Raw genomic sequence first — 23,887 nt, 5'->3', positions numbered from 1 at the left:
CTATAAGGATCAACAGCACCTGGGAAAATGTAGCCCCTTGCATCTTCAGTAAGTTTTCATTTTGGTGACACAAAGAATTAAAGAGATTTTCAATTAAATATATTCAGTACTATCATGTTTATTTGATCACACAAATTGAAGCAGTTTATTATTTCCTAGAGACTGAGGAAGAGCCAAAAGGAACTGACATCTTAACAGCCTGTCCTAGCTACCTACCGTCCCTATTGGCAGCTGGTTACGAATGCATCACTCTTGCTATTATTCTGAAAATGAAAGCAACCAGAAACAATGGACTGTTTCCTAAGAGTCAATACAGTTGTTCTGTAAAGTTTATGCTTTGGTATCAACATTCAGGTCAAATTATCTAAGCAGAAAACAAGTGAAAATGGTTAAAATCATCAGGCTTGGTCGTTCTCCATACTTCTGCTGGAACTTTTTTGTAAATGAAATGAAGCACAAAGGATAACTATTGGATTCCTGTCTCTAACAATTTATGCAACTCTGCTTCACTCCATCAAAGTAATCAGATTTAGGCTGATATGAATAAGAACATAAGCAAAGTATTCTATTCTGCTCTCCATTGAGTGCTCTCTAGGGACCTCACTGGTACGATGATTTTGTCGGTATCACTGAGGGTAGTATTTATCCATAGGGTGTGAGGCACTGTCCTGACTGCAAAAAAAAAAAAAAAAAAAAAAAAGCCTAAGTTCTTCCTTCAGCAGGGAACGACAGCACCTTTCCACCCATTTCTGCTGCAGGAATTAAAGAACAGAGGGAGAATGTGAAAGATGGCTTTAGATTAGTTTAGTGCCTGCTGAATATCAGTTTATAGAATAGGAAATTCACAGACTCTAGTGAAAGAATGGCTGCAAAATATCTGAAAACTAGGGAAGGTGCATTAAGATTTCTCCACTGGCAAACTTCAGTTTTATGGTGAGATAAAAAACATTCCATCAGCTCAGCCCAAATAGGAAACTCCCCGTGCAACTAATTTCTGCCCTGGATCCATTTTTATTTACTATTTGTTCCTTTCTCACTGCTGCAGTAGCTGCACAGGGACCACAGCAGGGCAAAGAACAGCTCTGAGACTTGCTATACGAGGCCTATTTACTGTCTGAAAATGTCTTCAAAAGCTACTGAAGAACCTGCAAGTAATTTCTTTGATCCCAGTTGCGGCACAGTCCATAAAACAGAAATGAAAAAGAAACCTTCAAAACCAGCTATACACCCCAAACACGAACAGGCTTGCGTTTGATTGCTCTAAATGCAGCATTGCGCTGGAGCGGAACTGAGCTTGTCCTGACATCAGAGGAAAAACCCTTTTATTGCCCTCTTGTTTAACACTCTTTCTATTCTTTAAGTGCTTTCTGTTGGTTGATATTTTGTCATTATCCTCACTAAGAAGAGTTCGCTCGCCCGGAGCTCAAGCGTGTCCCCATGAAGGTAGGGGGCTACTCGGAAGGTGCCCGCCCCCGAAGCGCCGGCCGCCCAACTGCTCGGCTGTGCTGCCACCTCGTGGGGAAGCCGCCACCACCGCTCTCCCGCGCCGCCCTGCGCCGCCCAGCCGCCGGGGAAAGGCCGCTGGCGGCAGCGGGCGGTGACAGCCGAGGGGGCCGGGGCCTGCAGCACCCGCCGGGAGGTGCGGCCCGCAAGGCGGGAAAGGGATTCCTCCCGCCGGCCGGGACGGGCCCAGGCCGCACCTCACGGCCACCAGGCCGTGCGGCTGCCCCAGCGCCGAGGAGCCCGGCCAGGGCGGCGCCGCGCCCCGCCGCCTCCGCCCCCTTGTCCGAAACCGAAAGCAACCCCACCGTCTCCCTCCCGGGTCCCCCTTGCGGCCCCGCTCTCCTCCAGCCAATGGGCACCAGCGCGGCACGCTGCAAGCCAGTGAAAAACTTCACGGCGGCTTAGTCCCGCCCCGCCGGCCAATGAGCACGCTCCTCACCTGCCCGCCGTTTCCCGCCCGCCAATGAGAGCGAGGCGCGGGGGGCGCCCTCGCGGCTGGGGGGTGAGGGCGGGCTGAGGGGGGAAGATGGCGGTGGCGACGCCGGGGAAATGGAGCCTGGGCGCCTGTCAGCTTGGCGCCGGCGGCAGCCAGCGGGCCGCGAGGAGCGCCGAGGCGCGCCCCCGCTTCGTCGAGGGCTCCATCGTCAGGATCTCCATGGAAAACTTTCTGTGAGTGAGGGGTGGGCGCTTTCTCCTGCCGGGTGGCGGCGGCCGAGCGGCCGCCATGGGCCGCGGGGCGCCCGCAGGCGCTGGCGTGCGGGGTCGCTGCCGTCTTGGAGGTCGGCGGCTACCTTGGGCGGCCTCGCCTTCCTCCCCCCTCGCCCCATTTTAAAGTGGGTGCGGGGCCGGGGAGCTGGCGGTTAGGTCAGGAGGGCCAAGCCTGGGGCAGCGGGCTGGCGCGGCAGGGGCGCGCTCGCTGCGGCCGTTCTCCGCCGCGGTGCACGGAGCGGGGGGTCACCCTCGGTTAACAGGGCGACCTTAGTAAGGCTTTGGATACCGAGGCGAGTCAGGACGGGAAGAGGGAGTGCATGAAACTTTTTTTCCCTGCAAGGCGATGCCTTACTCGGAGAGGGGAGAGGACCTGCTGTGTGGATTACGAGTCCCGTAGGTTCTTAGTGCAGTGTCGCTTCCCTGGGGGTGCGTTCCCCAGGGGTGGTCGTGTCGGCTTTCTTCCCCTAAGGTGGTGCTACCTGTTGCCCGTGTCAGCCTCCGCATGCTTTTTTTCTCCCAGTTAGGTGGTTGTCAAGCAGTGGAGGACGGGAGAGCACAGGTGTTCGCGGGGCAGTGGGGGCAGGTCTTGGGAACCATTATGATAAAGTACCTGTGGTGTTACCTTTTTCACGTGCTTTTTCCAGCTTCCGTGTATTGAGAACACCCTTCTGTTTGGAGCTATTATAGTTAGTAGCAGAAGTTTTCAGGTCATTTTCTTATAGCTGCTGTCCTGATAGCTCCATGTCAGCCTTGAAAACAGTTCCGAGTAGTTTAGTTTATAAGTCATGCTACAGATGTCAAATGAAGCTTCAAAAAGTAGTTTAAGCCTCAGCATTAAGGATTCAAACACCTTTTCTTTCAGAAGTACCTGGATTATATTATTTTCTTATTATTAACTGCTTTCTCTTTCTTCTTTGGTGTTAGTGTCTCAGTTCTTCTCTGTGTGTTTGGTACGGTGTGGGAAGAGAACATCAAATGGTGGAGTTCATTATAAATTTGGGATGTTACTGATCATACCAACATTAATGGTTTGTTTTGAATTTGCATGCTAGGGCTTGGTCTCTTCCTGTAGTTGCTATTGTAGTAGGCATGCTGGATGCACATAATGAAAGATGTCTAATACAATTTAAAAAAAAAATCACTGATAACAGGCTAATGTTTTAGGTTCTTGTAACTCAAGAAAGCTACTGCATGATGTACCAATACAGACTTCTTGCAGAGCTTAAGACCCAAGTACATTGTACGGGTTAGATGAGTAGAATCTCCTGTGACTGTGGTGCAGCAAGCAGCTGGAATTAAATGTAACAGACTTGACTGAATTCACTCAATTTTCTTTCTGTTGTTCTTTTGGTTTTTGTTTTGTTTTGTTTTAATATGTAAAATAATATGATGTCCTGGTAAAGTCAATAGAAATTGTCATTATGTGGCTAGTTTTCATTCTTGTAATCATTTGTTTTGAAGAAAGTTGTTATAAGTACTCTGCCTGGTAGGAATATATTCCACAGTGTTTTATTGCTGTGTTAGTTTTCACTCTGAGATTTTCTTACAAAACAGTATTTGAGGATTGAGTCTAGATTCAAAAAATTATTGTGCTTTCCAGAACATATGATGTCTGTGAAGTACGTCCAGGACCCAATCTGAATATGATTGTAGGTGCTAATGGAACAGGAAAGTCAAGCATTGTTTGTGCTATCTGCCTGGGACTGGCTGGAAAACCTTCTTTCATAGGGCGAGCTGATAAGGTAACTATGAACTTTTGTAATTTTCATGTTTAATCTGAATTTCATTAAGAGTCCTGTCCAGCAGAGGAGGGGAAAAAAACCTGTCTTCCTTGATTTGCTTTATTTTTATAAAAACTAAGGTGTCCAAATTGTAGAATAACCTGGTCTAGAGACAAAGGCTTTTACCAAAGGTGTTTTGTCTTACTTAACTACTTGTTGTCTTGGCTGAATTATGAAATGGAAATACCTGAGTTGTACTGAAACCTGAGTAGGCTAGAAGTTATATTTGAAGATGTCTGAGCCTCCACAGTGGGGCAGGAAAATACCACCTAATGCATAAATAATATTTGATCAGAAACACCAACTAAAGGAGAAATGAAAAGAAAAAGTCTAACTTAAATTTCCAAGTGTATAGAACCTGTAGAAATAACATATCCTCAATGTGTCTGAGAATTTTTCTGAAAGCATGGAGCCACCAATCTTTAATTTAAATGGAAGTTGGATTGTTCTGGGCTGTTTTCATTTTTTCCTCCTAAGAGATCATGTGTTGACATTATAGTAGGAAGTTTGTATTGTCAAATTTTTAAGTTTTGCTCTTGCTTTCTTGGATATTCTGGTTGGATGGAATATATTTCCATAGATCTTTGGAGCATCGAATCTGGGTACCAAAATGATTGTACATATTCTGTGGTGGCAGCTCAGTCTTGAGCAAATGTAAATAAGGAAACTGACTGCATGACAGCACTGTGTGTTGGTACTTTTATTGGCTTTTCGTGTTTATATATTTTTATACTGTTAGAATTGGCAGTTCCATTAGTACAGATATTTGGCAGTGTCTTTCCTTTGTATTGCCTTTGTTCCCTGAATTCATGTGAACTTCTTCCTCTCTGTGGATCTGCTGATTATAATTTGTTCAGTTTTGGAGGTTGAAGTTGATCAGAAATTGTTAGCCTGTGGAGGAAGTTCTAATGCTGCTAGTTGATGAGGAAAATAATGGTGTCTTCCTTTATTTTTAGTTAAAATACAGAAAAAATAAATTTTAGTTTTTAATTGTAAGTTTTCAATAAAATATCCCATTGCAGCAACTCTATCATACAAATACATATTTTTGTAAGAGATTATATTTTAATATACTTATTTTGCAATAACAACCTTTGTAATTAATTTTGTAGGTTGGTCTCTTTGTAAAGCAGGGGTGCTTGAAAGGTGTAGTAGAAATTGAACTGTAAGTAGTAAAATTGCATTTCCTCATGCACTTTTAATTAGATTATTTCCCCACACAGTCATTCACAAAGTTGTGAAAAAAAATCTGGTGTACAGAAAACTGTCTTTAAGCTGGTCATTTACTTTTTTCTTTTTTTTTTAACCCAGACTTCAAAATTTTAAGGCCAAATAATTACCACACAAGAAATAAACAGTGATGGCTGGTCTTGATTTCGTTTTCTGAAGCATTTTACCTTGTCTTGATGTACAAAGAATATATAGATAAAGATTGTATATGGTATGTTTAGCTTTTGATTACATTTAAGGTTCAGGTGATTCAGATACAGTCAGTACTCCAATCATGACCTAGTGATTGGAAATTATTTTTAAAGAATAAAAAAAAGACAAAATCTAAATTTTAAAACCAAATGTTCTGTCTTCACTTTCTTATACTGATACTGCTGGTATGAGGGCCTCCTCTACATTCTTACTGAAAACATCATATACTGAAACAAAAGAAGAAAAAAAAAAAAAGTAGATCTGACTAATTCTGGCTAATGCAGTCTTCCAGGTAAGCTTTTGCAAAACAGAGCAACTGAAAATCATTTGGACTTCCATCAGTAACTTGTGGTTACAGGGCAATATTACATGCTTCCTGTAAGTAATTTCTTTTTGACAACTAAAGAGAGGCTATCCTAATAGAGTTCCTAAGTGGGTGCTTTTTTGTGAAGATCTTAACACGAAGCTGCAATAGCTTAGGTGGTTTTGATAAGCCTTAACCTGATCTGTTTGCCTGAACTAAATAGAACATACAGCTAATCAACTGATTCAGGGCCTGAGTTAATTTGTATGACAATTGGCCACCCTGATAAGATTGTATAAAATGAAAATTGTGTTAAGGAAAAAAGATATACTGGAACAGGTCTTTGAAAAAAATCCTATCCACTTCCGTTCTTGTGGGAGTAATCAAGTAAGACATTCATTGGAGACTGGCCAAGCAATGGGTCAGGAGGCAGGATGTCTTTTAGGTAGATGGTGTGATTGTTTCAACATAGATACATCCTGATGTTACTTGAAAGTCTGAAGGGAGACTTGCAGTACGTGAAGACTTACCATTTTTACTGTAGTGGTTGCAATGTAATTCAGTCCTTTGTCTAATTCGTAGAAAATACTTAAATGCAACGTCTAGGGTGAGAGAGCAATGATGCAGAAGATTGCTTTTTGACAGGACTTTAAAAATTTGAGTTCTATAAGCACGCACTGTCTTGGTTGAATTTGGCCCTTGAATTGTAACTAAAATCAAGAGTTAGTAGTAAAAAGTCCTTAATTTGATAAAAGAAAGGAGCACGGCTTTGTAGGTCTTTTGAAGGAAGGCAGGTGTATTAAAATGAGGTAGTGGATACTTGTGAGGAAATAATAATATAGTCTTCGAGAAGTAGGCTTATATCGCTATGGCACGTATTCCAAACACTGGAAGCTGTTGAATTACTCACTTCTACTTTGACCTCTGTTCTTAAGTATTCTAAGGTGTATGGCCTCCAAACTGTTATGAGCCCTTATCCTCCGTCTTTAACAATATGCTGACTGAACAGGCACTAGACAATTTCTAAATCAAAATGGTGACCAAAATGTCAAGAGTTTATAACTATCTCATTGCTCATTTGTTATTGATGCATCTTAACCAGACTAAATTTTTGAAGATCAGTGTTGAACTAGAGAACTGAGTGGACAGCTGGTGCATCTTTGCTGTTCTTTAAAAGCAGAAAATGAAAACAAACTGGTATTTTTCATATTGTATCATACTATTTTTATTCCCAAATGGAATGTATATACACAGCTTATTGATGTAGTTCTGTACACTAATATTTTTTACTTTAAAGGCATGGTATTAGTGTGTATCTCCTGCATACCAATTTTAAAACTTACTAAATGTCATATAAAAAATACACTTTTATATAAACTATTGACATCTGTGACAGCTTTTAAATAGTTCATACATTCAGCATGAGTATGTCATTTATATAAATAACTTCCTCTGAGTTAAGATTTTCCCTGTGAGATTAATTCATTACTGAAGTACTGGACGTTTCCTGAAGCATAAAATGTGAATCTGCTACTGTCCAGTTAATTTATGTTAAATATTTAGTTATCTAAAAGTTTTAATACCGTAATTCTAACATACATTGGCACTTGGTAACCTTCCTGTATTCTCAAAAGTGTAAACACTTCTTTTTGTTAATCAGGTCTAAGACACCTGACAATATCGTTATCACACGTGAGATTCAAGTGGTGAACAACACATCAGCATGGTTTATCAACAGAAAGCCAACAACCCTGAAAACAGTAGAAGAGCAGATTGCAGCCTTAAACATCCAGGTGGACAATTTGTGCCAGTTTCTTCCTCAGGTATGAATGAATTTTGAAAGACAGCAGGTGCAAATGGAGTGCTGTGTTTTGAGAGGGGGTTTGTTGTTTCTTAGCTTTTGTAGCACTTCAGTGAGTTAATGTAACAGCACAAAGAATGAGAGGGATGAGGTGGCCTTACTGGTGTGATGGTGAAAGAAAGGAGGAACAGTGTGACCTTTAAGGCTCACTAATTGGACTGTTTTGTATCTGCTGTCAGTTGACAGTGAAAGGAAAGCTGCTGATGTTCCCCATGGTGGTGTTTGAGTAGCAGCACTAGCAGTGGTATCTCTCTGTCCTGTCTGTGCTGCTGTAGGGGTGTTCTTAAACAGTAAATCTGTAGGGAAATTTTTATAAGGTCTTGAGATCTAGCACTGTCTCTGTACCTTTACCTGCACGGTTCCTGTAGTTTTGCATCTCTGACTTTCCTGGTCAATCCCTGCATGCACTTTTCTCTGGTTATATCCAGTCAGTTCCTCAGGAGTGGATCCTGTACTTGGTAAGCGAAGGGGAAGAATTGTCTGGATTTCTTTCTCCAAAAAACAGAAAGCAGTCTTACTAAATGATTCTACAGTTGCAACAGAGACTGTTACTACAGCCTTTTTGGTAACGTCTGTGGCTCAACAGGTTCTTGAGTGTAGTGTAGGACTTAAAGATATTTAAGACCAAATTATGTAAGAGTAAAATCATCCTGATGGAAAATAGATCCTAAAGGAGAGAGAAGATTAAAGAATACTACAAGCAGTTTCCATATCTGAATCCATGCTCAGGCATATCAGGATTTCTGTGCAGGTAACTAAGTTGCCTCACAATTGCACCTTAAAAAAAGTTATGGCAGATACCTTCCTAAGATGTTCCCAGTTCATGGGGATCATCAGGGGTGATAGTAAAATGAAACCTTCAGAGCCTAGCCAGTCATGAGTTTATTGTTCTGATCAAGGAAAAGTGCGTTCAAGAAGACATGCTGAAAAACATTAGAACTTAGAAAGCTAATATTGCGGAAACAAATATTCTGGAGGTTTTTTTATTCATTTACATACTCACAATATTTGTTTAGAGTAGAACTTTCTGCATACTCTGCCAACATAACTTTCATATTTAAAACAGCTTTTTTTTCTTTAGTACATAAATGTCAGTTCAGTGAATATTACTGTGTTGAAAGTTTTGGTTTATTTGCTCTCTGCCACTGTAGCAATGGCAAGCACACCTTTCACTCCAGTCTTGGTTTTGAGCTGTTCCTCTGCCTTGGACAGCAACAAGTGCTTCTTGATACCCTTGGCTGCCAGCCTTAATATTAACGTCTACATTGTTTAACTTTCAAGTTAATCATAGCATTTATACTGGGAAGGTGTAGCCTCAGCAGCATGAGCACCAATCTTAAGCATACAGTGGAATAAAACCTTTAGTTGTCTGTACTAAACTGTCTTGTTCACAAGAATGCTAGCCAATTAAAAAATAATGAGCCAACCCATGTCCTCAACAGCTACCCTCAAAAGCTGCCAAACAGCAAAGAACAGCTACGGTTTAAGTTTAAATCGTTGCAGAACAGCTCCAAGAAAACCACGTATGAAATCTTGCAAATGTTTAGGAGCATTTGGTTGCTACTCTATGAGATGGTCGTCCTATGCTTAACTATGCCAGAACTATCTGTCATAGAACTGGAAGTCAAGTGATGTTTGTGAGAAGTAAGTTGCATTGTTTAAATCCAATATTGCTGTATTGCACTGTTCTAACTAATACTGTATTTTTGTAACTGTTCTTTTATTTTGTAGGACAAAGTTGGAGAATTTGCAAAACTGAGTAAGATTGAGTTGCTTGAAGCCACTGAAAAATCCATCGGTCCTCCAGAAATGTACCAATTTCACTGTGAACTGAAAAACTTCAGAGAAAAGGAAAGAGAACTGGAGGTAAACATGCACATTATAGAGACAGAGAGCCGTGACTGTAGAGAAATCAGTGTAATAAAATTTAACGTGAGATCTTAGAGAACTAGAAGGTGGTATTTATTTACAAAGTCTGTGGTAAGTTCATTTTACCAAATTGTGCTCATCTTCTCTCAGAATTCATTCACTCTGACACTCACATGCTCATAAGCATGAAGACACATGGTGCAAGTGGTCCGGACACAGAGGACAAGGGATGCCTGTTGTCAAGTACTCATCACTTCTCTGGGATTCTTGACTGCCAACAACTTTTCTGGACAGATCTTTTATGCCTTTTAGAAGTCATGAGCTCTTATAGGGTAGTCCTTTGCTTTAAGTTGCTGACTTCAACTTCCATAAATTATGCTCAAGATTGTTGCCTGCTGCCTGTTTTTCCTGGTTTGGAATATTAACAGACAAAGAGGAAAAGGGAGATTGTGTACAATAAGCTGCAAACCTTGTTGCAGTCCTGGTTTTGGGGCACAGGGTCTTTCCCTTGCAGTTACTTGTACTGTGATCTTACCAGAGCGCAGGCTTAGTGATCTTTGCAGAAATAACGTGTTCCTTGCTGTTAGTGCTGGGAATGGTGTCTTGAGATCAGTGTTCTGGGAACAGTGTCTGTTGTTAGCCATACAGGCCATTCGTTTTATCTTTTGTTCTGCTTTTTCTTCTTGTGCTTAAGCGCACGCATGCATTTCCAGTCATACAAACTACATTCACAGACCTACCTTAATGTTTCTGTTACAAATCTTTACAAGATCTTTCACAAGCATTTTTGCTACTTGTGTTTATCAAAACCACTTATGGTGGTTTAGAAATGTCTAGATTAATGCAGGCTTGAGCTGTAGGGAGTAATTTCCTGAGAAAATAAAAAAAAAAAATAGGGATATTCTTCAGATTAAGATTTCTGTTTACATTAGATTTGTTTTCACAGAAAGTATGTGGTAAACATACTTAAAAGCTGGACAACTATTCCTCAGTGGGTTTTTCCCCTCTAATTACTGCTGTACTAAAATTTCCTCTCTAGTGTTAAATTTCTGCTTTAATGTACAGGTGAGGTGTGGACTATTTCTGAAAAGTGTTTTCACTGAGTAGATACTGTAAAACATGAAAATGTATATTCTTACAGAACTTGTGCAAAGACAAAACTAACTCTTTGGAGAAAATGAAACAGAGGATTGAACGATACAAACAAGATGTTGAGAGATACCATGAGCGCAAGCGCCATCTAGACTTAATTGAGATGCTTGAGAGGAAAAGGCCTTGGGTGGTAAGTTTTTCTTTTCTTTTCAGTGTTTTTCTTGCCTAACCCATTTTTCCTAATACTAGATTATTAAAAATATGCCAGAAGTTTCTTTAAAAGAAATTTGACCTGAGTAACTTGAACATCATTACAGTTGCTTGGTGCAAACAGGCCAGGTCTTGGAATACTGTTCTTGGACTAACTTTGGTCAGAGGTTTGCTTGCATATGTGGCTGGACTGAAGAAGTTGCTTAAGGAGTAACTTAAGTGGTTACTACCTATGTAGGAAAGCCAGCAATATGGGCCAAGAGCAGTACTCCTTTTATTCCTCGCAGGCACAACTGGCTTAATTTAGGCTGTGCCTAGCCAGTTCCACTTGCTCCTTCCAGCTGTAACTTTTTTTTTTTTTTTTACAGAACGTGTTTTGGTTTGGGTTTTTGTTTTTTTTTACAGGTTGCCTTCCGCCAATGCTAATTTTAATTTATTAATTGAGGTTTGGTGTGCATGACACAAATCATGGTGAATATAGGTTGACAATTGCAAAAATGTCGGCATTTGAAGAGGTGGAAATTTTAAATTAATTTATAAGAGCCTAGAATTAAGGACAGGCCATTTATACAAAGCAAAATAAGTCTTTCTGAGCAGCACTTTGATGAGTGTAATTTAGTTTAATGTTGAATGGTCAGTCAGATTAAACTATAAATAGTTTAAGCTCACGTGGATTTTATTATATTGAAGCAATATGTTGTTTGCCTTGTTTGCAAGCTTTATAGAATTCGTGAAATACAGAACTTATGAAAACTTGCATGTAACATTTGTGGAGGATGCAGAAAACTTTTGTAAGGTATGTTGTTGCAATTTTGCAGAAAACAAAGCCTCACATGGGTATTCAAAGAACTTTGTCCATTGTGTGTTGAAGAGCAACTGGATTCAGGGGATGTACCTTCACTGCCTTCAAACCTCCGTGCTAACAGCACAGAGGGATATAGGAACAGCCATAAATAGATGGATGGTGGTAGGTGCTAAGGACGTGGGCTACACATGCATTAGCCTGGCTTAGTTAACAAAAAGAGAGAGTTATTTTATTAGGAGAGATGTGGGCCTTGTGTTGTTAATGTAGACTGATACTGATTGTTCTCTACTGTAAGACATTTGCAGATACAGAACTCTGAAGGCTAGTCGGAAACTGGCGGGGTAAACTAAGTTAAGATCTCATCTGCTGTCAGTTAAATTGCCTTCCATAAGTTTGAGGACATTGCTGTTAGTTATGTGTTTCTTAAGCAAATTTAGACTTCTTCATGCCTTACTCTTTCACTGTCGTCTTCTAGACAGTTTGCGTTGCTGAGTATATTAAATACTTCTGGTGAGTGCACTCAATCAGGAAAAATTTAACTTTTTGGCCACTGAATTCATAGAAACAACAGTGTGTTTTGACACCTGCATGAAGTTCCAATTTGCAGTACAGAATCAGTAGTGTGTACCAGATTGTTTACCAGAATTCACTTGCCCGTGGATAATCTACAGTTGAAATCAAGGGTCATCAATGTATTTGTTTTACTAGGTAGAAGATATTTCACCTACAGGCTGCAAAAAAAATTCACATTCCATTGTGATCTTCATTGTACGAGATTGCTGCTCTTTTGTGGTTTGTCAAATCCTTCTGATAGATTTCTTGGTATTCTCCTATATTGCAAAATACCAAGCTCTCTCTAAAAGAAATGCATTGTCTTCTGACGTAGCACTGTTTAATCTTAAGAATAAACATACTGATGTCTTAAAATTGGGTTCACCAAAGTTGAGAGTAGCACAGGAGTTTATTCTTCCTTCTGTGGATCTTCCCCATCCTCCCCAAAGGGTATGTTTCTATTTGTAGACCAACCATACCTAGCTGTTTAGAATTGCCTCTGTAACAAAACAGAATAGCTGGGTGGGTCTCCATATCAGCCAGGAGGCAGATGTATAAACACTGCACTATGTTATGAAATGGAGAAGACAGGCAGCCTGAAAACAGGTCAACTGAAATATGACACTAGATTGTCTCTTGATCCTAGTGGGAAAGAGGAAGTCTAGTGCTGAACTTCCTTTACTGTTTGACCACTGTAGAACTGTGTTTTTGTTCTGAAGACTCCACTGCTCTTTACCTGAGGAACAGTTCCCTTGTCAAGTGTTTTTTCTAGTCAGTGCCAGCTGCTTCTGTATGTGGAGAATTTACACCAATTTGATATATGTCTATGTCTAATACGCTTTTGAGGATCTCCTTTGAATTCCATAAAATGGACCCTAGGAGTACAATGTTAAAGATTTGGACTTAAGGATTTAGGGGACGTTTTATGTTCTTGTATATACCTTAATGGGACTTCTATCAAATGATTGTGTCATCTACAATCAGTGAGCAGATTTAAGGAACTACAGTTTTTTTTACTTCTTTTGTAAGGCCTTAAAGAAAAGGGGTTTCTTACCTCTCCAAGCTTAAGCTTAAGGCAGTACGGTATACCATAAGGTATATTGTTTTAAGGTGGTATAGCAGCAGGAGGTGGTGTTCCTCCTGCTGTAAATGTCCCAAAACCACGTAATTCTGAAAATGTGTTTTGACCAAGCCGTTTCCATTCTTCTTTTCCTCCTCTTCCATTCACAATTGAGAAAAGCTTTTTTATATAGTTTAGGTGCAGATATGTCTTGGGAAGGCTGAAATCCTTTGGAAGTCCTGCAGATCTTTAGCTAAGTGCATAATTACAAGCATCACGGTTATTTCCTTAAAGGTTACCAAAATACAGAGGTCTAGTGAAAGTCAGGTTTTCTTAAAGTGTTAAAGGGATTTGCTGCATAAAAATCATGTAATGACAATTTCTAGGGAAACTTGCCTGTACTTTGTATCTGAAGAAATGAGGTGTAATTGTAGGTGTGTGAGTTTGCTTTAACCTTGAAATATAATACCTTATTTAGAGTACATTTTAAGCTTATTCTGTCAGCTAAGTGGAAGTATAATTGCTTTACCTCTGTAACTTTGTAATGGTGGCTACTGATTGTACTTTACATCATAGAATTACAGCAGCTTTCTTCAAATACTTTTTGGCTTTGTGAAAAAGATACTATGAAGAAAGAATTTGGATTTAATAGCCTAAATTGGTTTATTTGTGATTGATTGTCTGTGTTTACAAGCGGGGTAATTAAACAACTAACTAGGAAAAAGTGGAAGCAGATAAAGCAAAGTTAGCTGTTACAGATAGAGCTTGCAGGCTACCTTTCCCCCCCCCCCCCCCCTTGATGCTCCAAAGCTTGGAATAATCCAGGCGTATGCTCTAAACCAGGGGCTTTCTTTAGTGCCTGCCAAATCCAGCAGCTTTCCCTTCCCTGCACCCCTACATGCATATATCTCTTCCTTCTCCCTCTGGTCCTCTTGTTTTTTCTCAGCCCTTAACTATCATTGAATGTCATGTTCTTTTTTTGTTTGTTTTGGGGTTTTTTCTTTTTTTCCTCCAGAAAGCATAACACGAAAATTTCACTAGTAATGACTCCCTCAGCCTAAACTACTTTCTCCCCCAAATTCCCACCTTCTTGAGGTGGAGGTACTTGGTCACCACACTGCTTACCATCTCTTTCTTCTCAGGAATGCATCTCCAGTTAAACTCCCTAGATAGTGACTTCTCTGGTATTTGTGGTGTATGGTCGAGTTTTTGTTTGTTTTCCAAAGTTCTGTTCCGCTCTGTCTCTCTCCTTGGTTTACTTCAGGTTTATGTCTGTTACTGGCTCTGATGATCTGTCCAGCTCCTTCCTTTTCTTTCTCCTGAAGTTTTCTGTGGTTATTTGCTCCTTAGCTTGAGGACTTCTGCCTAAGTAGTACTCAAGCTATAGACAGAAGGGGCTAAAGAATTACTTTTTCCACACCGATCCCAGATGGACTTAGAGGCAAGGTAATTGCAGACAAATTGATCGTTTCTTCTGCTACTTGAATTGCATATTATTTAAGAACCATTAAATGTGTGTGCTTGTTCACTGGGGACTGAATGATCCCTACATCTCCTAGTCATTGTGACTAGTAACAGGAGGACTACTTTAGTTGCTCTAATACTAGCTTCTGAATGAGACTTTTCTCTTAAAACTCATGTACAATTAAATAAAATGTTAGAGCAGTATAAAATACTTGAATAGAAGACAAAACTCTTTAATTATTTTACTTTCAACTCCTCCAAGGAATACGAAAATGTTCGTCAGCAGCATGAGGAAGTGAAACAAAGACGAGACCAAGCCAAGGAAGAACTAAAGAACCTGAAAGAAATGCAGTCCCCAGTGACAAAAAAAATCCAAGAAACTGAAGAATATTTTAAGAGTCTGGATATGAAAATCAGAGATAAAGTAGGTATTTTAAGTTCTCAGTTAACGTATGTGATATTTCAGGTGTTCTGTGTTCAGCTTTGTAAAGTGTAAAGCAATAACCTCTTTCTTTCTAGTGTGCCATAATGATGTGTTTCAGAAGAAATTTTTCTGAAGTATTCATGCCCTTGGTTCTCACTACCTTCTCCATGTCTCTGTTCAATTAAAAGCAGTAAAACTCAAGGAATACATTTCTTAGTAAACGTTCAGTAGCAACTCTGAAAGTCCACTCTCTTGCTATTATAAGAGCATGCAAATTTTATAATTCTGTTCATAGAAATGTCAAAATCTTCAGGGATATAATGTTACAGTTTCCCAAAGTTAGATACTTACATTGAATTAGTTGCCTGTTTTCATCTGTTCGGTAGTTTGGGTTTGTGGATGCTCTGTTTATCTTCTTAAAATGTAGCCAGTTTGGGTGGTAAATTTAAGCTAACCTACAATTATCTGGCCTAAAAGTGTTCCTCTAATATTTAACCTAATTCCCTAAGTAGGGTGTAATTTTTTTGTTAGACAGTAATCCTCCATCAGTTATGAATACTTTTGTGCATAAGAGAATTTAGTAGTAAACCTACCTATGCCTTACAGCTTACTGTCTGTTTTTCGAATAGCTGCTCTCTCTGGGCATATGGAAGATTACTATTTCTGTATGACAAATAGGAAAGTACTGCAATTCTCTGCAGGATTTTAACTACCATGTACTATTCAGGCTGCAGAAGTCATCGTATGCATCGGCTGCACAAATTTTTAATGGATAACCAAAATTAAATGATAACATGAGAATGTTTGCTTCAGTGAAATGTTTAAAGGTAACTGATCAGATCAAAGGACTTGGTGTGGAGATGTGTGACACCTGTAGAGGGCTGTTGTCATGAAGCATCTTGTAGAATCAGGGTCTGAAACTTCAGTGGCATTTAGTGCACTGTGAGCTAATACACTGTCCATCTGCTCTCTTTAAAAAAACAAGCCCTTCCCCCTAGACAAAAAAAAAACAAACAAAAAAACAAACAAAAAAAACCAAACCAAAAAGCAAAAACACAAAACCAAAAAACCAAACCAGAAAGACCAGACAAACAAAAACCACAGATTGTTGTTCACACCACTTCTGGTTTTGTTGTGATATAAACTGTACCAGGCAATACTACTTACCCAAGTACGTTATTATTGTTGTTATTAAATAAATTTATTTATTTATTTATTTTTATTATTAAGAAAGCACTTTGCTAAATGTATCCTCTGAATCTTGTGCTCCACAGTACTGCAAGAGTTTATTATGCTGTGATTCAAAATACCTAAATGTTTAAAAATGTTGCAGTTTTACTGAAGTGGGCTTTTTTGAGTGTGGTTGTGGGGGGAGTTGTTTGTTTTGTGGGTTTTTGTTGTTGTTTAAGTGTAAGTGTACTTACTTAGAGGAAAGTTAACAGCTGGAAGCTTGAAATTAATTTTCATAATGCAATAAGGGCATTCCTGCTTGTGAAGTGCTAAGTTTTATTTTCACTGCTTGGTATTATCCTGCTAGGTTTTACGCATCTCTTTCATTTTAATTAATGTTATACTAATATATTTTTTCAAACAGGAAAGAATTCTACTGAACCATTGCCACCCCAGTTCTTAGAAGTATTGGGCTATATTCATATAAAAGTTATCTTCTGTTGGTATGAGTTATGCTCTATTTGTATGAGAAACCTAGGACAAAACAGTGAGCATTTTAGTTTTAACTTGTAGGGAGGATGCTCAGCATAGGCTATTTGCTACAGAACTGTGAAAGAAAAGTTGGGGGAATGGACTAGCTGATTGACTCATACTCTTGAGTCAACGTATTCTTCTGCTCAATCTAAACTTGTGGAGTAAGGCGTTTGCACACTAAACATTCACAAGGTTAACTGTGTGCTGAAGTGGTGTTTAATTTGGGCCCAGAGAATGAATTGGGTGCATTTTGTTCTACAGTATTCCAGAAGCCAAAAAGATGGGAAGAAGGGAAGATGCCACATTTGAAATAAATAATTTATAGAAGACTTACTGAGATATTATGTTACTGCATTCCAGCGATTACTTACCATAATTTTGATTGTAATGTATAGCTGATACTATGTTTTATATCATATTATAATAAGACATTTCCAAACCTGAGTGAGTTTTGCTCTGATATTAAATGATATGTCCAAGTCTGATTTGAATGATTCATATTTCATCTTGAAGAAGCCCCCGTAGAGTCCAAAATCATGGAAAAAGGCTTAAGGGAATATGTTATATACCTGGTTATGGCATGAACAATTTGTATGACATCAGGCAAGTTAACAAGATGTTAGAGGTGTATTGCTACTTTTGAACTTTTGTGACAGTAGCTCTTATCCGGGTACTGAAATCCATTTCTCTCCCACATACCTTTTTAATTGGACTGTGAAAATTAAGTTCTTTTAAAGGAAAATCAGTGCTGCTTGCACTGTCAGGAGGTAGTTTTGACCGAAGGCAAAACCTTAAGGCTTTTAAGTACCATACCTTAAAATTGCTTAAATTGCTACTTCTTCATTAGTTCTTCACTATTTCATAGATACTGCTTGAATTTCTTGTAACTTAGAGTTTTATCTTTGTAGATGCAAGCATTTGGTGAGCATTTCACAGATGTAAGACAGCAGGAGTTGATTAATGAATGATTTTATTATAAAAACAGTATGACTATTGGCCCAAAAGTTGTTTTTTTTTTTTTAAGCCAAATTTCAATTTGGCATTGAGGGAAAGCAGTTTAGCATTTTAAGTCCTCTGTATTTCAGACACGTAGACCTGTAGGGAACATAATTTTTTTTCTTTAGGCCCTTTGGTCCATGCTTATATCCATTATCACATAACTGTAATCCTGACTGCTTCTTGAGATCTTGCTCTTGGGTTGAGGGTATATGCATGAGAGCAGAGATAAACCATCTCTTCATTATGTCTTGTTTGCACTTTGTTGGCAAAAAGCCAGGCATGATGTTAAAGATTTTGCCTGGAAGGAGCTGCAGTGAAGTAAAGGCAGAGTGTAAATTAGTGTATCAAGACATTGTGTGACTATTTCTTTCGTGTCTCTCTGTGTTAAAACCCTTTTAAGAATTTGGTTACACTAAGAATTCCTAGTAAAATTTTGTGCTTTCGGTGTGCAGGACGTGTAGGTTCTGAAAAAAAGAAATCGTCCCGTTTTGTAGGAAGAGGTTGATAAAATTGTGTGAGAGAAGCCTAGAATAGTTTCTGCTTTAGGCTCTTTAAAGGCATTTGGACAGAGTGGACTATGCAATGCAATTTTTTTAGCAATATTTAACAGTATAAAGCGGTATGTTGTGGTGGTACCATGAAAACCATAAAGGCAATTACAGTTGTTAATCTGTTCTGTAAGGTAGGTGTATATATAAATATATGATAACTGAAAATATAATAATAATAACTGAAAAATTGAATTCCAGTTCCTTACTAGTGCCCTGATTTTGAGACCCTTCAGAATTGTTTTGTGAATATTTTGCATCAGGTTCCTGGTAGAGAGCCTCCTCTTCAGAGTGCCTCCCTGAGGTCTTTGGAGAGAGCATCACGGAATCAGTGCTGCGTTGCAGGCAGCTGCAAGACCAAGATGTATTGTTCCATGTTGCCTTCATGCAAACAGCTGTAGAGTCAGGGTCTTTACAGATTTGTGCGTCTTTCAGGTTGTGGGAGGGAAAAGATTCTGCATAGTTTTATTTTCTCCATTTGTGATGCATTTTCAGTGTGGCTCAGTTTGTAGGAAGACATTTCTTCCAGTGAGAGTGCTCTATTTGTTTGTTTCCATGTCTGCACTGGAATTTACTTACAGTCCTTTCATCCTTCTGCAGTGTTCCAGTATTCTGGTTGCACTGTTTTCAGCCTTTAGGGTTCAGGGAAGGAGGAATTAAATTTGTAGAGAAAGCACATTTCCACTGTGTTTGGGATGCAGCTGTACAAGTGCCTGGGGAACCTGACCTAATAAGACCTGCTTTGAGCAAGGGATTGAACTGGGTGATGTCCAGAATTCCCTTCTGACCTGTTATTCTACAACTCTATAGAAGCTGAGAAGGATAGAGGAAGAGCAGAGACATGGGTGCCTACACATGAGGCAACAAGTTGTCAAGCTCAGCTGCGTAGGATATCGCGTTAGCACAGTGCACTTCAGAGGCAGGATGACTTTGACAAATTCTGTTTTGGCTGCCCTGTGCCTAGGAACTTACGCCTTTCCTGCTCTAAGTATAAGCTTTCCTTGGTAAAGTTGGTTTGGAAAAAGAAGCAAGAACATTTTATTAGTGTAAAGAGCTGAACATAGCATTTTTATTGAAATTGAGGATGGTGTTATTTTAATTTCGGAGTAGATTAGGAGACTTCCTCTATCTGTCATGCCTGAATTTGCAGATCTATAGCTGAATCATTGTGAACAGTTTATATGCCATTATTCAGTTCTTCACAAATTGCTGAAAATATACGTATTACAGATACGGGTAAGAATAATAAGAAACTGGTGAGTATGACTTTGTCAGTAATAAAATGTGGAATAAATGCTTGGTTGTGCATAGACAGAATATTCTTTAAAATATGACTGCTTTTTACAAATATAACTGAATTTATGACTGTCTAATTTAAATATCTTACTGTATGCAGGCTGCTGAAATCAAAGACATTTCTCAAAAATGTAAACAGAAGCAAGATGCTTTGGAGATGAAAGATAAACAAGTAAGAGTCTTGATATTTGTGACTTTTTTTTGGTGTTTCTTTGCTAATGTGTTAATTCAGTACTAGCTATAGCATATGCTGCATTCAGGCAGAATGCTACTTCTTAAATTCTGCAGTAAAATACAGAGATGGTTCTTTTTTTCTGTCTTTTCTTCTGGTAGCGGAAAGGGAAATTCTCTGAACACGTGCTAGCATGCTTCACTCCCTCCAGTACATAATGAATCTTTAAAACGCCTATTAGTCGAACAGGTATTACTAAGGGACAGGTGTATGCTACATAAAATCAGTTACCTTGATGCAACAAACTTAGGAATAGACAGTGTGTGTATATATTACAGGCTTTCTTGAAAAGCTACAGCCTCTATAGTACAGTAATGCACTCAGCATTAAACGTGCCCTCAAATATTCTATGCGAGAGGCTAGGGTTATTGCTTCTGTTAAGTGTATACGCCCAGCATTTTTTAAAAAGAAAACACAAAGATATGTTGTAAAACAGTTACAGAACTTCATTGAAGCACTTGGTCAAGAAATGTATTAATTAAATGTATAAGGGTGCAGAGTCAACATTGCATGTTGTGTTTGTGCCATAGGTTTTATGCAATCTTAGACTAACTTGCAAATGTGTTAAGGAAGATCTTAAGGTTGAAGATGTTGCTTTTGTAAAAAGAAAGGAACTTCAAAAATTGATTTAAAGACTTGATTGTATTTTTGCTTAAATGTTCCTAAATCTTAACTAAATCTTGTCAGTTTTGTGACTGTCATAGAGCTGTTGGAACTATAACAGACTCTTATGGTTTTAGTGAATGGTTACATCAGCATTTAATACCAGTTGCACAGATGTCCTAGTTATTTGTCGCAGGTTTTGTATACTAATCTCCTCTAATGTTGGAAATATTAAAAATTCTTAGATTGAAGAAATTCATCAAGCTTTGAGAATGAAAAAAGATGAAGAAATGGACAGACAGAGGAAAATACACAACACTCACAAAATGATAGAGGACTGGAAGAATGAGCTCAATACAATGGCAGTCTCTGAGAATCTTCAGCCAGAAACTGATGCTGTTAATAACGAGCTGAAAAAATTACAAGAAGAAAGGGCACGAATTGATAGTGATATCAGTGATCTAAAAGCAGAGAAAATGAACCAAGAGAGGGAAAATAAAAGTAAGTTACTTGGGGTTTTGTTTGTTGATTTTTTTTTTTTTTTTTTTAATGACTGTTCATATAGAATCTACTTGTCCTGCTGTAGTGAAATAATTTGAGACATTTACCTCAAGCCTCAGTTGTTTCTTACATGTAGAGCAGTGTTCCTTACTGTTATCAGTTTTATTAAAAGTAACAGAAACCACTTTCAAAATAGAAGGAACGAGAAGATTCAGAAGTGGCAACTGACCTTAAAGCTATCCTTCCAAAAATTGGTTTCCTCTGATCTCTGGTTAAGGAGACTGCTTTGCCAGTTTCATTTTCTTCTGTTATTGAATGAAGGTGTGTACTGTTAGCAGGATACAAAAAGCCAAACCTGAAGCAAAAGCAGTTTGCTTTGAAGATGCAGTGTTTAAAATTATCTCTTTGGCAGTATATTAGCTACTGGTGCTGCTTTTGTCCTTTCTAGATGAACTTGAGCTAAGCTTAATTAAATTCCTTTATACTACCGTGGGATTTACAATCAGTTCTTTCCAAGAAACAAAATTCAAAAATTATAGATTGGTCGGTAGGGCGTGTTGCATATATTGCTTGGTGAGTGTAGTATATTTGCGCGTGCCTATCTGTCTGGCACTTCACTTGTCATAGAATCCAAGAAGAAACTGAGGTATACAGAGACCCAAGTGACCTAGGGAAGGAGACACTATATTTTACCTTGAGAAGCACAGAAAGTATTCGATCTCTTTCTCCTGAATAGCAAAGGCTTTTGCACACAGTCTGTTTCACACATTTTGTTTTCTGCAAGCATGAAATAACACTGAGATTTCATGTTGGTAGTCCCACTACCTCCTTCCTCTTGGGGCGTTTTTGGCTTTAAATACAAAAGGTAGAACAAGTTTTGAAGAGAGATATTTTTAGGACTACATTCCTGTGTTTTTACTGAACTACCAGATTTTGTTATCCTTTGGGTAAGTCTTCATTTTATTTTAGATTTTAAGCTTTAATAGTCCTTAAAATTTCTTTACAATAAGCAGCATCTTGATTGTGGGAAGAGAAACTCTTAATTCTTACAATGTCCTAACAACCTTATTGCTGGAGTAGCGTATCAATAAATGTTGGAAAATGCTAGTTATAATGTGTACTTGCTATGGACTCTGTTTAAGAAACTGCCTTAAATTACAGGAATAATTGATCGCCTTGGACAACTTAATAATATAATGAATATGAAGGAAGAGAATCTCAAAGGGAGATTCCAAGACACACACTCTGCTCTTTTGTGGCTAAGAAAGAACAAAGACAAGTTTAAAAAAAAAGTTTGTGAACCTATGATGCTTGAAGTAAGAAAATTTACTTCCATATCACTCTAACCGGTTGATGTTTAGTTTATTGATGTCTTACAAAATTTTGAGAATGACTTTAAAACTTTCAAGACACATCTTGAAATGAGATGGCTAACTATTTGTAATTTTAATTCCATAGGCAATGTAGTAATACTCAACGTTGAGTAAGATGGGGTTGTTCCTTCCCCTTCCCTCCTCTAAGAGCAGTCCTTTATTAAGGTGCCTGTTGCAGATTTCCGCTAAGGGACATCCAGTTCTTTAGACTTAAGTAGTTCTTATTTGCTGCTTAAAAAAGCAGTGGTAGTTACAATTAGATACCTCCCCTTATAGCACAACCTGCTCAGCAATGGTTACAACATGTCACTGTGATCCCCAGGTGTTTTTGTGGTTTGCATTGCACAGCCATCTACAGACACAGAAATACCTAATCAATCCCTAGTTCTGTTTTGTGTTTTCATTCATCAGATGCTGTACTAGCTAGGAATGGCAGGGTTAACTTTTCAAAGAGGCTGTTGGTTTTCTAGTGCATTCCTCCACCATTGTCCCAGCCTCTTGCAATATGTGCTCCATGTAATGGGAAGAGGATGAAGAGCTCTGGTGCACTCCTCCTCTTCCTCTTCAGAATTGCAAGGTTATTTTAATAGTGTATTGCTACAATTTAAATTAGTTGAATGTTGAATACTTGTATACCAATTCTTACACTTTGTGCGTGCACTGGAACTGTTCAAAATTACTTTTGTTTAGTATAAAAACCCAAGTATTTCCTGCTATTACCAGTTCTTCCTGGAAGACCACCTCAATTTAATTTTACAAATGCCTTGATGGATGCCTTTGCTTTTACTTTAAGGCCTCATTAACCTCTGCAACATTCACTAATGTCTGAATTTGTTTTCTTTTATATAATGTAAGTTAGTCTCATGTACTTATAACTTTTAGCTTTCAAATTGCTAGTAAGTGTACCCAGCCTTTGGCTAAGTTGAGGTTATTGTGTAGTTCTGTGTAATTTTGCCTTTGTATGTCACGTGTAGAATCATAGAATCGTTAAGTTTGGAAAAGACCCTGAAGATCATCGAGTCCAACCGTTAATCTATCACTGCCAAGTCCACCACTAAACCATGTCCTCCACTAATTACTAGTGAGAGTTACTGAAGAATTCCAACATTAACACTTCATTCAGCTGTGAAAAGCTTCATCCATCTTAAATGTGGATTTTTTTTTTTTTTTTTTTTAAAAGAATTCGAAGAGAATTCAATCAGCCTGTGGATCTCTGCCTTTCTAGGGGTTCACAATTCTGTATTTGTATTTGGTGATGTTCACTGTGTCCAAATCAAAGGGAACTGCATACGAATAATATATGGAGTGTGACGTTTTGTGGTTTTGATTCCTTAAATTAATTGTGTCTAAACAGTGAGCTGCCTTTACTAGTACTGGAGCAGAGCCACTAGCCATGAGGTGGTGGTGGTTGCGATTGTAAGGTTAGGGTGGAGCAGAAGAGGAGGAGGTGGTATGGTGGAGACAGTGGTAGCTCCAGGAATGCTGAGAAAGGATATGGATGGCTAAAAACTAAACACAATGACATGTGAGTTACTGTATATTTCCTCCCAAGAAAACTGGTTGCAAAAAGATG

General features: G+C 38.8%; 1 protein-coding gene across 3 annotated transcripts in view; it reads left to right on the top strand.

Annotated features, from left to right (window-relative positions):
* Nucleotides 1–1,997: 1,997 nt before the first annotated feature.
* The window catches only part of SMC5 (structural maintenance of chromosomes 5), a 47,990-nt gene continuing 26,100 nt past the window's right edge, over nucleotides 1,998–23,887 (top strand). Inside the window, exons 1-10 of one of the 3 annotated variants that reach the window (XM_082337484.1) lie at nucleotides 1,998–2,172; nucleotides 3,815–3,956; nucleotides 5,108–5,160; nucleotides 7,382–7,544; nucleotides 9,314–9,448; nucleotides 10,593–10,733; nucleotides 14,897–15,058; nucleotides 19,706–19,777; nucleotides 20,686–20,941; nucleotides 22,103–22,257. In XM_082337484.1, the coding sequence (XP_082193610.1) occupies nucleotides 2,030–2,172; nucleotides 3,815–3,956; nucleotides 5,108–5,160; nucleotides 7,382–7,544; nucleotides 9,314–9,448; nucleotides 10,593–10,733; nucleotides 14,897–15,058; nucleotides 19,706–19,777; nucleotides 20,686–20,941; nucleotides 22,103–22,257 (1,422 nt within the window). In that variant the 5' untranslated portion in view covers nucleotides 1,998–2,029. Of the gene's footprint in view, nucleotides 2,173–3,814; nucleotides 3,957–5,107; nucleotides 5,161–7,381; nucleotides 7,545–9,147; nucleotides 9,227–9,313; nucleotides 9,449–10,592; nucleotides 10,734–14,896; nucleotides 15,059–19,705; nucleotides 19,778–20,685; nucleotides 20,942–22,102; nucleotides 22,258–23,887 lie in introns of those variants that run through there. The other 2 variants (XM_082337485.1, XM_082337486.1) reach the window with 2 other exon arrangements.

This window comes from Platalea leucorodia (assembly GCF_965183815.1).
Source record: "Platalea leucorodia genome assembly, chromosome: Z".
Lineage (NCBI taxonomy): Eukaryota > Metazoa > Chordata > Aves > Pelecaniformes > Threskiornithidae > Platalea > Platalea leucorodia.
This window is presented reverse-complemented; position numbering and strand designations above follow the sequence as displayed.